This window comes from Micrasema longulum, unplaced genomic scaffold (genome assembly GCF_059751315.1).
Source record: "Micrasema longulum isolate JH-2025_06_02 unplaced genomic scaffold, ASM5975131v1 h1tg000744l, whole genome shotgun sequence".
Lineage (NCBI taxonomy): Eukaryota > Metazoa > Arthropoda > Insecta > Trichoptera > Brachycentridae > Micrasema > Micrasema longulum.
Window position 1 is genome coordinate 1 of NW_028277938.1, and position 14,765 is coordinate 14,765.

Below are 14,765 nucleotides of genomic sequence, written 5' to 3' on the forward strand. Positions count from 1 at the left end.
CGGTTTCTAGTAGATGATAAGCCTCATTTCGTTCTCCTTAAAGAACATCTATATTTATAGACTCATCACCATATGTCAATAGAAACCAGTTCGGAGGACGTGCTGTACAGAAGTTTTTGCATTTGTATAGAGAAAAGTTGTTCCTCATTAAGAGACGTGAACGAAGTAGAAATACTAACCATGTTATGCACCTTTTAAAGAGATTTCCAAACATGGATATTGAAAAACTTAAATCTGCCTATCCAGATGTAAATGTTGAGAAAATTCAACATGGAAAAAAATCAATTGGAAATGATGATAGATATTGTTAACTCATCAATATTATTTATCAGTTTGTGATAGGTACTTATATTATATTACTAGAATAGAAATATATAATATTACTTCAATAAAGATACTTTTAGCGAATGGTTTTATTTTAATTCGTACAGCAAAAATGTCTTTATTCCAGTAGCCATGTAAGGGATATACCAACTAATTGAAATTATTAATAATTCTTCTTTCTCCTTTTCCACATCCGCTCCTAAGCGGAGCATGTGGACATCACCATCACCAGACGCCTCCAGAAGACTCTGTCGGTAGCTAGCACTCTCGCCTCCTCCCATTTCAATTCCACATCCCTTAATCCCGCTGAATAAAGCAAAAATACTATCATCAATGGCCTTCCAGGACAGTGGGAACCCGCAGGTGTAAAGAAGAGGCAACTTGGGTTTAGTTTCTCCTGAGGCATGCGGAGCACGTTTCCAAGCCAGGTCCGCCGCCGCAACATCGAGAGGATTCCGCGTTTGTTCTCGGACATCAATGTTAGTCATAAAGCTGAACCTATAGGAGTACTGGCATTATACTGGAGTTGAATAGTCGGCGTTTCGTTTTGACCGAGTGTAGACTAGAGTTTCAGACAACAGACATTGTGCTAAAAATTGCTCTAGCAAGTCCTAGGCAGGTTGCGAGCTCTTTGTGCATGCTTCCATCATTAGTTATGTGAGTTTCCAAGTATTTAAAGCTGTCAATACACTCGATCCTCTGCCGATAGAAGAAGAAGAAGTCCAGTAAAAAGGTAATTGAAAAAAAGAAACATTAAAAAATCTTAGTTTTTGGCTGTTTTTTGTCTATAATTATAATTAGTCAGGCGCCGTGGCGCAGTTCGTTAGACGGCCAACTGTAAAACTGGCGTCGCAGGTTTTGTTCCCGTCAGTTGCAAGAAGAAAATCCAAGATTTTTTCTCAATTGGTCTGGGTGCTGTAGTGTATTTTTCATTGCCTCCTTCCATATTTCCTCTGTCCCACCTGCTGACAAGCTTCAAAATAGAGGCTTAGTGGGTGATTTCTTTAAAATTAAAAAAAAAACAACTTTTCGTGCATAACCTATCTATTTTAAAAGAAAGCACATTATTTTTTTCTTTCATAATGTTTTTTTCTCTGACACAAGCGCCAGTTGAAAATTGACATATTTTGGCTGTCTCCGCAAAAACCTATTTTTTCTACACCAAAACTGTAATGAAGTCAAAAATTATATAAATTCAGCAAAAAAAAAAATTAAATTCTAATGAAAAATCTTGAAAAATTTATACATATGATTATGTATTACATTTTTATATAATCTGTTGTCTTTTAGGGGTCCCAGCTGAGGTTCTTCAAAGGCGGTAGGTCCTGGCACAGGTTCGGGTTGTTCTATTGTCAGCGTCAAGACTTGTTCATCTAGAAAGTGAAAGAGGTGGTGAAAAACCCACAACTTGTGATCATATCTCAAGATTACGAAATAGATTGTGAGATTAGACATACTTCTGCATTGTGTTTCCGATGAGCTCTAACACCAAGCAATTCCCGCCTGTATGTTAAGCTGTAGAGTAGGTGGTCAATTTATAATTTTGTCATCCATCTGGTGAGGTCCATGTATACTTGTGAATGTTCTTATGAGGAGAGATAGTTCTTCCAATGGTGAGCTTATTTAGAGTAGCCAATTTTATAAGTTTCACATAATTTTCACTAGTACCACTAAGACCATGATTACGGGTCCTACTATGGGGGTATTCCCTATCCTAGCATTCATTACCAGTGACACCTACATGATCTCGTCTGGGTAACCTAGATAATGCAGTGTGAAGCAAATCATAAAAGTAGTCTCTAGCGTCTGCTTCCTCTGTAGGAGCTATATAGCTCCATCACTGAAGACAGCAATAGAGCTATCAGGCATCTTGTATATCAGCCACATCATGAAGGTCTTTACCAGGGGTTCGCAAGGTGCATACGTCGTAGGTCCCTATGAGGAGGATTGATATGTCGGAGAGATAAATAAACATGAGTATACTAAATATGATAAAATCTTCTAAAATCCATGTTAAATAAATGTTCAGAAATACATTGGCATAATTAAGAGAAGATCTTTAGTTTACTTGATAAAAAATGTATAATATATTTATATTTACAAGTACAATAAGGAAATGAATAAAAAGTAGTCTATTGTTTTGATTGAATTTTTTTATTAACAATGTAGTTCAAAACAATTATTACAATTTATTTAAAGAAATAAATATTCCATTTGGTCAGGACCAGAATTTAAAAAAAGGTTTTTTTTAAAAAGTAAGTTTGTCATGTCTCTGTATATCTCGGTAATATATATTTTAAAAAGTGATAGTTGTGTTCTTATAATTCACCTAAATATTTCAATTTTAAAGGGCCATTTTGGGTGAGTTGTAAATATCTCACTATTAGAAAAAAGGAATCATTTTATGGTGAGTGGGGTTCGGGCCTCTGATCTATGAGTCCGAGACACTAGCCACGGGACCACAATCCGGTCCTATTGAATCTTGTAAGGAAATTATACTTGATTATTTAAATTTATAGTAAGTAATGAACGTAATTATGTACATTAAAAAAACATTTTACATAATAAAGCAAATGACTAATTGATTATCTAGTTACTTAGTAAGAGTAATCATCTTCGTAGTTTTGACTAGGGTTATTTTGTCTTTGATTGTATTGTTGAGGTTCAGGAGGTTGCTGATGGGAACTGCCTTTTCCAGCTGGTTCTGTGTGCACAACAGCCTGTAAAAAAGGTCAAACAAATTTTAGCCTTGTTTCAATTATACAAAATAGAAGGAAAATCTGTAAGTATTAATTTATTGTACTGGTTGTTTTTTTTTTTACCTGGAAACCATTCTTGGAATCTGCTGTGTATTTGACAACTCTAACAGACCCATCAGCTTCCACAAGACTGTATTCTCCTTTCACCACATCTCCATCTCTAGTTTCCTTGTGGTTCTGAGTGTTGCCCGTATGGGGATCTTCGACACCATATGAGTACTGATAATCAGGCTTTGCCTAAAAATATTGACATGTTAATCTTTTATTCAAAAACATTTTCCCCCATTCAGTGCTCTATGGGGTGCAGATAGGAAAATGCTGAAAATATCAAAAACTTACAACATAGTCTACTGTATTGTAGTGTGCATATTTTTGAGTTTCTGGATTAATGCGGCCTGTTTTATGATCATATCCATAATCAGCATGAAGTTTTGCAGCTTCCCCCTGTGACGGTTGTACTTTGATTTGTTGGATTTGTCCACTGACCGGTCCACTAAACCTGTTATAAGAATATCCTCCAGGCCCATCTTGTACACTTCTGCTAGCAGCTACAACCATCATCGTACAAAACACCTAGAAATCAATAATAAATTTACGCAATTATAAACCATTCAATTAAAATGCAAATGGTTCACTAACATTTTTATTTATTGTCAGGCTCTCTCTAATTGGAATTAGACTTTTCAATTGAATATTAATCAAATCCACCATTAAATTTACTGATTTTTTTATTTGTTTTAAAGAAATAACCCGCTAAGCCTCTATTAAGAGGCTTGTCAGGGGATAGAGAGGATATGGAATGAGGTAATGAAAAATTCATTACAAAACCCAGACCGATTGAGAAAAAAATATATCTTGGATTTTTTTCTTGCAACTGGCGGAAATCGAACCCGCGACGCCAGTTTCACAGTTAGCCATCTAACCAATTGCGCCACGGCGCTTGTCAAATATTTTCGGTTTTACAGTTAGAACAATTGTATATTTTGTCGGAAAAAAATGGAAAATTTTATAAAAGTAGAAGAATAAAATAAACAATTGACTAATTTCAAAGATGTAAGGAATGGAAGTACATATGTTATTGGTGGCAAAAACATATCTACAGTCTACATACCCACATATCCTGGCACTGTCATTCTAGATCTATGTAATTTGTGTTCTAGATTTGCCTCTCCTAGTAAACAGTTACAATCTTAGAGCTCAACTTACAAGTAATATAATAAACTAGTTTAACATACTACTGAGCTATTACTATGTTTTTACAACCACCTTAGTATATAACAATAGACATTGTAAACATTGATATAAGTTTAATTCATATAAGAGGGAATGGTAACGATATGTACAGGATGAATTTTATGTAATAATGGAAAAACATATTAAAGTAAAAAAAATATTGAAAAAAAAAAAAATTGCACCATCATTTGTTATAAATAAACAAGGATTGTTCACAGTTTACATTATTGTATGAACGAAAAATCGTTCATATTTATAATATTACTATCTCCTGACAACACTGCAATATTCATAGTATTATAACTAAACGATACTTGAAAGTTACAGTTTGTTAAAGCGGTACTCCAAACTATTTGCTTTTGATCTAATGAAACTTAGCCGAAACCATGTGAGAGTTATCACTAGAGCCCTTACAGGGCACTGCAGATTGAATAAACGCCATGCTAAAATGAACCATTCAGAATCTTCTAGATGTAGGTTCTGAAGTGCAAATAATGATACACTTATTTGCATTCTATGTGGAATGTGATGCTTTATATCACAAATGAAGCCGCATCCTCGGGGGCTATTGGTAAAACCTGGGGATATTAGAGTGCTCACCCCCTACCCGATAGGTATTTTAAGGTTGGAGGAGGAGGTTTAGAAATATGAGAACGCCTGCCCTCTACTCAGTAGCCAGGTTCTTTGAAGACTTGGGTTTGGAAGGCGAGAACTAATTTACAGGGACCCGTCACAATAGATTTATATAGGTCGCAATGTCGTCGAGAGTTAATATTGCACTCTCTTTTTTCAGAATAATACAATTTCCAATAAGCTCTTAATTTCTAAAAATTGCAATGTATTTTGAAGGAAATCGCATGTAGGTACTGTTTATTTATTTATTTACGGGCGTATAAAATCTATTTAACAATAGTAAATACCTACATTCCGTTATAATATAAATAGGTACAATTGAAATAAAACACAACTAAAGAAAATTAAATAATAATTACTTTAAACATGTTTATAAAATGTAGGTACGCACTAAAACATTAAATATTGGATACCTAAGTAATTTAAGTACCTATCCTAAATTTAAGAAACGATAATGCTTTAGTTTAGGGAAAATGCGAACAAAATGACATAGCCTTTTTATTTTGATAAATATGTTTGTAATTATAAAAGCTAGAATAGTAGTATTATTAAATTATTGGTTTATCAACAACACATGGTATAGGTTCTAAAAAACATAAAAAAGGGGAATTTTAAATAATATATGAGAGATCAACAAAAAAACATTTTGTCTATACAGTATGGGTAAAATAACATACGAATTACGGGCACAATGACATCTAATATAAGAACTGAAAATTAGACATAGAGTTCACAAACAAATATCTTTGTCTTCTTAGGCATGCCAGCACAGGACGCATGAGCCTAACAAGAACGTAACCAGCTCTCACCAGGTTTAGAGTGCGAAAAAAGGTCGTTCCAATAAATGTACGGACAATCTTCATTCTCCTCTCTAGTGTCTGCTATTTTTTTTAGTAAAAAAAATATTTGCGTTCTTATGATTTACCCAAATATTTCATTTTGAGAGCTATTTTCAACGAGTTGTAAATAACTCACTATTAGAAAATGGGAATCAAGTTGGGGTAAAGTGGGATTCGAACCACGGACCTTTGATCCGTGATTCCGAAGCACTAGCCACAGGACTACAACCCGAATATTGTGCTTATCCCCGTGTCGTCATTAAAAAAGCCTCCTCCCTAACCTCCCTTTTTTTTAGGAGGATTTTTAATTGTATTTTTTGCCTTTACTTCCCCCAAAAACATACATATGTCGTTATGTCCATTATACTAATAAAAATAATTAAAAAAACAAAGACAAATAAATATTATATCCACGGTATACATAACATAAACACCACATTTTACACACATTCCTCCATAAACCACACTACATATTCATAACAATAAAAACACCAACACAAATAAAATTACGAAGGTATTATACATATTCTTGTTACGCTTGTTTTGTTCAGTAAATTGTATTATTTATTCGAACCTGGTTGTGGTCCCGTGGTAGTATTGTGGACTCATGGGCCAATAATCCAAGGTTCAAATCCCACTCTACCACAACTCGATTTCCATTTTTCCAGCACAAGTTATTTAAGATTTTTAGGAAATGGTTCAAATATTTGATTAAATAATAAGAACTAAAGTTTTTCTCTTTTATATTAAAAATAAATAAATTTTGTGTTGGGTACGCAATTGGTGCTATGTTAGGTTATTTTTTTGTAATAATACAATTGTATTATACCAACAACATAGCACTGTGTGCATAAGAAAAAATATTTTTTTTAAATACCAGCATATTTTATTAATATTATGTCATTTTGTATGTAAGTATGTTAACCTCAAACATTGAAATATGAAACTGATGTAAATAAAAACATTTTAACAGCTAGAAACATCCCCCTTCTTACTGTACGGGCAATAATAAACAGTCTGCGCTAGTATTTGGGCGGGTGGGTAAGTATCTTTGAGATCACGTGAAGGTACGGTAGGTACGTTTTATCGTATATGTGTAAAACTAGTATATTCGTAGTGTTCTATTATATTTGTAATATATGTATAAACTTCGCTACTGAAATAAAATCTGTTTTTACCTCAGAGTAATAATGCGCCAAACTACGCATTATTACTCGGAGGTTTTTACTCTCCACTGGATAAAAGTAAGTTTGGGGCTTAGGAGTTTTACAAGTTAGGCCGACTATATGTCATTTTGTCCGTATTCCCCTATTTATTACTTCTAAAAAATATGCTAGATTTTTATTATAAACGAGTATTTTTATTTTTAAAAACGACCAAAATTGAAAAAAGACGGTATGGAGGTAATCGATTAATATTATACTATTGGTACATATTTTTTTCGGGTACGAAAAAATACTTCGTCACCGGCGCGGCGTTGATTAGCGCTGCGCGTCGTGTCACGCAGCACCGCTTTGACTGCACAAACATTTTCCATACAAACGATGATCGACGTGACGGCGCTTCCTCCATTTCAATTGATGTTTGTTTGTTTACAAATCATTCTTGAAAAATTAGGTACACCCGCCAGGATTCAGAATTTCCTTTTATGGCTTAGCTTGTCATGTGGGGTCACGCCGTAAACTAAGAGACCGCCAGAGGCGTGGGGGTCGTGGAAATATTAATGTATCCACTGAAATTTGGCTCTTGATGTGTGAATCTCCCAATTAACAGACGATCAATTTGCATACGTGATTGGTAATTGGCGGATGGACACGTTTTATGTAGGATGTTGTAATTAATGCTTTTAAAATAGTATTTAAGTTACATATGTAGGTATATTATGTCGGATGCGAGTGGGTGGCTTTATGGCAAAACAATAAACATACGTTCGGCTGTGTTTATTCCTATGTACCGTACACTGAACTCGTGGGAAAAGCACTAAAGATTAATTATATTCGAAATATTATTATACTATAGCCTGTATTCATTAAATAAAATATATAAATCGACAAATTTAACGACACACCATAAAGGTTTTAGTATATCCGCCTCGTGGTCAAGTGGCTAGCGCGTTTGGCTACCACCCAGTCTCCAGAACGATTCCCAACAAGGCCATTATAAAAAGTGTTTTTTATTTTATTTTGTTTTCTCTAGGCTGGTAGGTGAAGCGTTAAACTTATCATCTTATCTCTTATGCATGTGAAATAGAACCAGAACCCCGGAAGAGAGTTTTCGGGGTAGAAAATCGAGTGGAGATAAGTCTGCCTCCTCGAGAAATGATTGGTGGGTTCGACTACCATTTTTGGGGTCTTGGGTTAAATTCCAGGTAGGGTAGACGTGAACTATTGATTTTAAAGGTGTTAAAACTGCATTCTTTTTTTTTTCTAAACTGGAACCTGAAGCTTAAGAATGAGCACCATACATTCATGTAACAGATGATCCACATACGCTGCATTTGGTTTACCAGCGCCCTATGCACCACTGGGTGTGGAAATGAGAATAATGATGATAATAGCGATTTTGTAAATATTTATGCTGTGAAACTTTTGATACATTTTTTGGTAAAAGGATGAAAAAAATATTCCACTATTTTACTTTGGTTTTCAGGATGTCAAATTGCAAATAAGTTTTTTGTATATTATAAATTTATATGAATTAATGCTTTATATTAATAACATGAACACTTTGATTACTTTTTTTATTTGACCAATTATTAGTTTTTTTATGTATGGTCAAGATGATAAATAAATAAATAAATAATAGGCGTGATTCTGTTGAAATGTTTAAAATGCCAGGAAAATTCAGTTATTTAAAACTAGCCGGATCAAATTTCATCGGCTTCCTTAGAATTTTAATACAACGCAATGGTAAAATGCGTTTGTGACCAAATTATTTTATTTTAATTTACAATTAGAAAATTATTCGAAGAAAAAATGTTTATTACAGAAGAGTGTTAACAATATATGTAATAAAAAATACCATCATAAATATCTTGTAAATTTTACACAGCTACATAAGTATTGAAATCCGTTATCAATTAAAAATTGTATTGTAATTATCATTGATTATTAATTACTTTCATAATTTCACGTATTTAAAATGTTTCGTACCAAAATTTGTAAATATGCAACGTTAAAAAAATAGTGACTAAAAATAAGAAAATAACGTAAAAATAGGTAATATTATTTTACAAAAGAATTGCATATTTCTGTAATGATAAAAACTCATATAATTTATACTATATTTTTATATGAAATAATATGTACTTGCTACAATATTTTATAGTAGTGAAAAAAGACATACTACGAACATTTTAATAAAAACTATACTAAAATAAATCATCTTATTCGTATTAATTATTACTGAGATTCTTGTATTTTTGTATACTTATATTTCTTTCTTATATTCTTTATTCGAATAACCAATAGCTACATTTATCATAATATGTATAAAAAAACAATACAAATAACAAATTGACCAATTACAGGTGTTCACAAATAGCGCCACAGTATGTTAAAATATTCTCAACCATAAAATAAACAATGATCTAAATCCAAAAGAAAAAAATGATGAAAACGTATTATTTGAAACACAAAAATAATGTTCATTATAACCGGGTTGTGGTCCGGTGGTCAGTGTTGCGGATTCACGGATCTGAAATTCGAGGTTCGAACCCCACCCTACTCCAACGTGGTTCTCATTTTTCTAATTGTGAGTTATTATTATTTACAACTCGTTAAAAATGGCCACAAAACTGAAATATTTGGGTAAAAACGCAAATATATGTTTTTTCTTTAAAAAATACAAACCGAAATACCTCATATGTTTTTTCCATGTTAGGTTTTCAGTTAGAACGTACATACAGAATAGACAGAACAGATGTAGAAAAGTACGTTATCAGTTTTTAAATGATTTTAATTTAACGGTATTTATTTTGAATATCGAAGTTTTGTATCTGCCTCACTAGGTAAGCTATCTCGAAGCAGGAACTATTTTCAAACTGTGCTTTAGTAACAATGATTTAAAAAAATACATGATTTATTTTTCCTGGAAGCATTTAGGTATTTTCTACGGAGTAAACAAACCGAATAAACTGTTGCGATTTTGATTACAAAATCCAAACATGAATCATTGTATCACTGTTTTTAATATATTTTATAACACATAATCACAATTCCACATATGAGAAATAAATTGATAGAAATCAAATTTAATTACCGCTATTTTTGCAAACATTATGTAATGAGATCCCTTTAATAAGATGTAAACTATCGGAAAAGGTTTGATAGAACACTGAATAATCTAGATCTGAGACCCCGCTATATAGACGTTATATACACGAATGGTTCCTTGCAACATTATCAGTGGTAAAATTACAACAGCCAAGAATTCAATAAGGTATTCAGTTTTGCCATAAAAACGCTGCACGTATTCCTGACAGTGCAAGGCATTCGGCCGGAAAGTTTGAGCTAATTACTTGCTAAAGTGAAAAGTCCCCTGCACTTATATTTCATATTCAGGTTTATTTGCCTATTATACAACTCGTAGAATGGGCTTTGTAATGACGAGAATTGCGTAGCGGCCGGCCTATTGTTAGAACTATGCATATGAAATTCGATAGATGAAGTACATAAAGATTGATGTACGTATGTTGTTTTAGTTTAAAGCAATTAGAACTTACGTTCAAAACATTAATATTGTGCTATTCTTATTTAAATGCAATTATAATGTAACTTCTTTATTGTATAATTGTAAGATTCTTCTAAGATCATTTATTCTTTTTTCATAGAAACGCTGTAACAAGTCAAATTAATAAGCTGCATTAGTTTTTATAATTTCATGGAGAGGTAACGACTTAAATGGATACGTGAGATAATAAAAACCGCTATTTTAATGGCATGTTTTTCAGTCTAATTTGAATAAAGTAAGTTTTTTTGTTTTTTTGGTAAAGTATTGTAAATAATGTGAGTGGGAAAGAAGAAAGGTTGTGTGGGTTAATTCTGAACCAATTTTATCATTTCCGTCACCGCTGAAAATTTATGAAGCAATAAACATTTAATGCAAACGTGAAAACAGGTGAAACATATTCCACGAATTTCCTGAAAGCCTTCCTTTTTAGGAGACGAGGAAACATTTTCGGACACCGAACGGTATAATAAGTAGGTACTTATATTAGATGAATCCCGTAATATATTTGTACCTTAGAGGATAAAACTCGGGAGTCCACTTTTTGCCGTTTAAAAGTTAAAATTGCAGAAATAATCGCAAGGAGCTATTTTATACGTGAATAAAATATCAAAGCCCATTATTTATTATTATCAAAATTATCGTTATTTTACATTGAAAGTTCCTTACAGAGTGAATTTATCTTATTTGGCTAAGAAGTTGTGATATTTTTGAAAACGCGCAATCACAAAATCTTGTTTCCAGAACATTTCGTTTAATGTGACTCCCGTGGTTTATCCTTTAAGGTAATTGTTTTTGCTTAGCAAAAAAGCGTTACTAATTCTTTGATGAATGCTCTTAAGAATTATCTGACGTTATAAGGTAATCCACCGTAAAAATGACATGTAATCTGTATCTTGGCCATTATGCATTCGGGATCCTAAAATAATGATGGCATTGGGAACAGAGATTAAATAAAATCGTGGGAGTTGGTCGGTTTTGAACGGTTAAATTGCTTTGCATACATACTTCAGCTGCTGGGCCTCTATTATGAACGCTATCTTCATATGTACATTTCGAGACGGTATTCTTAACTTCAGTACTATGTGTATCTACCTCGGTATGTTCTACCATCTTGTCACATATGATCGAATCCAACCAATGAATGTCATACTGAAGCTTTGTCACTTTAGTGTGTAGATATGTGTACCGTGACGTACGCTTCCTCCTGTTTCATATCGATGTACCTACCCAAAACTTGAATGGAGGGGGGGTCGGTATTGTATCTTCGTAATCGCTCGAGATAACTATACCGCCATGGTGAAGGTATGACGTTCTTATTTTCCCATCATAATCGAGGCCCTGATTTGAATATTAAATAATATTTGCAATACATACATATTTTTAGTAGAAATTTCTTTTGATATAATAAAAATATGAATCTTAAAGCTAAGCATGGGGTACGAAAAAATGAATTTATAAATACATCAATTTATTTCAGTAGGTATTTTCGATTTAAACAAACAATTTGATAAATAGGTAGGTACTCATCTATTGAAAGTTTTTTTTTATATCCAATATCAGGGCCCCGATAACAAGGGGACGTTAACATTTATTTTCAATTTTATCTACCGAGTAAAATTAAGTTTTCTATGTGAAAAGGAGAATATGCCTAGATATTATTTTCTGTTAAATATGTTCAATTATGAGTAACCCATGAAAATACTTTGAATATTCATGCAAATATACTCATTTTCGTACACAAATATCGATTTTCCTTTATATACAGTAGAAGATAACTCTGTTAATTTCCCATTGCAATCGGGGCCCAGGAGATGATAATTCGAATATATTGAAAATCAATGTTTTGACACAAGATCAACGTAAACACAATAATTCTAAATTCTAATTATTCGTATTTCAGTCTCGCTATGTTATAAATTAATATCAACTTCACTTTTATGTGTTCACAAGTGAATCAAACTTCTTTCACACCTATTGTTTAGTATAGAATGCTGGAACTTATCATATTGGAAAAGTGTTGATAATATCAAATGTAAAGAGAAATTTCTTCCTTACTTTTATAATCTCTCAAAGCGGAAATAAATATTGTTATGCGCCTTTTACCGAGTAGCCGAGTGGTAAACCGTATTGCTTTTGTCGATATCTGAAAACCGAAAACGAATACGCAATAAACTTTGTTAGGTGAATATCTACTACCGCATTATTTATATAAAAGTTTTATAAAAGTATGTACCAGTTCCGGGTAATTTCTTCGAGCCTGCATAGATAATAAGATCGAGGCACATAATAAAATATTAAAAAAAATAGTGCTATTATGACACGGCTATCGTTGCACATTCTTTTGTCAATCAAATCGCAACTTTAAATACATTATATTTTAGAATAACTGTTGTTGAGAATTTAGTCATTTTAAAGTGCTGTATATGGATAAAAGGTATAGCTAGAAAAATATATGGAGACAAACGCTATCAAAAAAAGAAAAATCTACGTAAACTATTAAAATAGTAATGTGACTAGATCGCGATAATACAATAGATCCTAAACTGAATTTTTATTATACAGGTGGCCAAATACTTGACGTAAATAAACGTGGGGAGTAGAACATCCCAAGGGCTGTAAAAAAAGGTAAATATGTTGAATGAATTGTGGATTGTTTCTGAGATATAAATTTTCTATTGTTTTTTTAGTTGATTTCACCACTGTCGTTTGAAAAAAAATTTCGACATAAGTTTTAACTTTAAGTTTTTTTTAACATAGGAATTAATGTTTAACTGAAGAGGAACTTTGACAAAAGTTACGAGATGTGAAAAATATAATACGTCAAAACCATAACCACAACGCATTTCAAGACTTAAGAACGATTTTTTTTAGAATAGGCAGACTGTGTATAAGAGCTGGTGGGAAACACTTTGAAAATTCAATATAAAAATAAATGCATCCCAACAAAAAAAAAAAAAATATTGTGTTACTATTTACATACTATTAAAAGTAATTTATTATTGCTAAAAGCACCTACTTTACATTTTTGGAGTAAATTGCCTATACCGTATTTTTTAAGAAATCCTCACCCTCAGATCTTTTATGGTTAGAAAAAAATCTTGGGAAGTAACTACTTTTTTTAGAATTATGCGGGAGTTTATTTATTCTTAAAGTTTTTGAAATAACATGTGGCTCTTTACACCTAATCTTTAAAAAAAAATCAGTGTCGGCGTCTCCAATACATTGAGAAATAGTATTATTCAATAAAAATAAAGAATTCAATAAGACTTTCGATTGAACGACACTTGTTACTTTTTTTTTGGTTTGATCTGATTGCTGATCGCCCCCGTCGATCCAGAGTTCCCGCGGAGGGTACGGTTAGTCGGAGAGGCTGGAACTTTCATAAAGCGACTATAGCCAGCTGTACTCTCATGGACAGTATCGACTGGGGCGAGATGTATAAAATATCAGATATAAATCCCGCGTACTGAGAACTCTTTACAACTCCTTGGTGCGAAGTAGACTCGAGAGTGGCTCGATGATTTGGGGGGCACATGAACTGAAGATATGAACTAAGATGTAGATGATGGAGAAAATCCAAAAAAAGTTCTCTACATGAAAGAGTGCGGGTATTATTCTTGGCTCTACCCGACTAAGTTTCTGCAGGGCATGATTGACTACTACCGTTTAGAGACTAGATGACTAGAAGGAATGTGTATTTGACTACACATTTTTATCGATTGTTGCTCGGTATGAATCCTTAGATTATGATGAGCATTGGTTTGTATGTTCCTGGCGGCGTCAGCATAGATTGTTTCATATTCCGATATACAGGACCAATCTGCCGATTGTTATGCCTGTTGGAAGGGCTACCGCTATACTGAACAACATCGCTCTGGATGTTGATCTGTTCCATGTATCCGAAAGGGTTTTCTTACTTTAACAAGAGTCTCTTTCATATATTTCTTTTTTTGATATGTACGTCTTGAATTTTAGTTTGTAATGTATGTTATTTTTTTAAAAATAAATTGAATTGAATTAAAAGAACGGTATTTATTTATTATCTCGGTGTTTATTTTGTAGAACTCCATATTCAAATTATTTGAGTCTACTTAAAATTGTTTATTTTATTTTTAAACACAAAACCAAAAAAAACTGTTTCGCCTTATTTCGCGTTTTCAAACGAGTGTGAAGATTTAATGAACTGAAATTTTAAGGAATTATATAAGTTTAGCTATATGATTCTAGGGACTTGAGTAATAATAAA

General features: G+C 32.7%; 1 protein-coding gene across 5 annotated transcripts in view; it reads right to left on the reverse strand.

The window, feature by feature from the left end:
* Positions 1-2,459: 2,459 nt before the first annotated feature.
* The window catches only part of LOC148279238 (tRNA N6-adenosine threonylcarbamoyltransferase, mitochondrial-like), a 250,509-nt gene continuing 238,203 nt past the window's right edge, over positions 2,460-14,765 (reverse strand). For 2 of the 5 annotated variants that reach the window (XM_088230243.1, XM_088230239.1), the window contains exons 2-4: positions 3,423-3,656; positions 3,147-3,320; positions 2,460-3,044 (exon numbers count right to left, since the gene is read on the reverse strand). In XM_088230243.1, coding sequence (XP_088086369.1) covers positions 2,922-3,044; positions 3,147-3,320; positions 3,423-3,656 — 531 coding nt within the window. In that variant the 3' untranslated portion in view covers positions 2,460-2,921. Of the gene's footprint in view, positions 3,045-3,146; positions 3,321-3,422; positions 3,657-4,194; positions 4,255-7,220; positions 7,286-9,647; positions 9,769-10,048; positions 10,131-14,765 lie in introns of those variants that run through there. The other 3 variants (XM_088230244.1, XM_088230241.1, XM_088230242.1) reach the window with 3 other exon arrangements.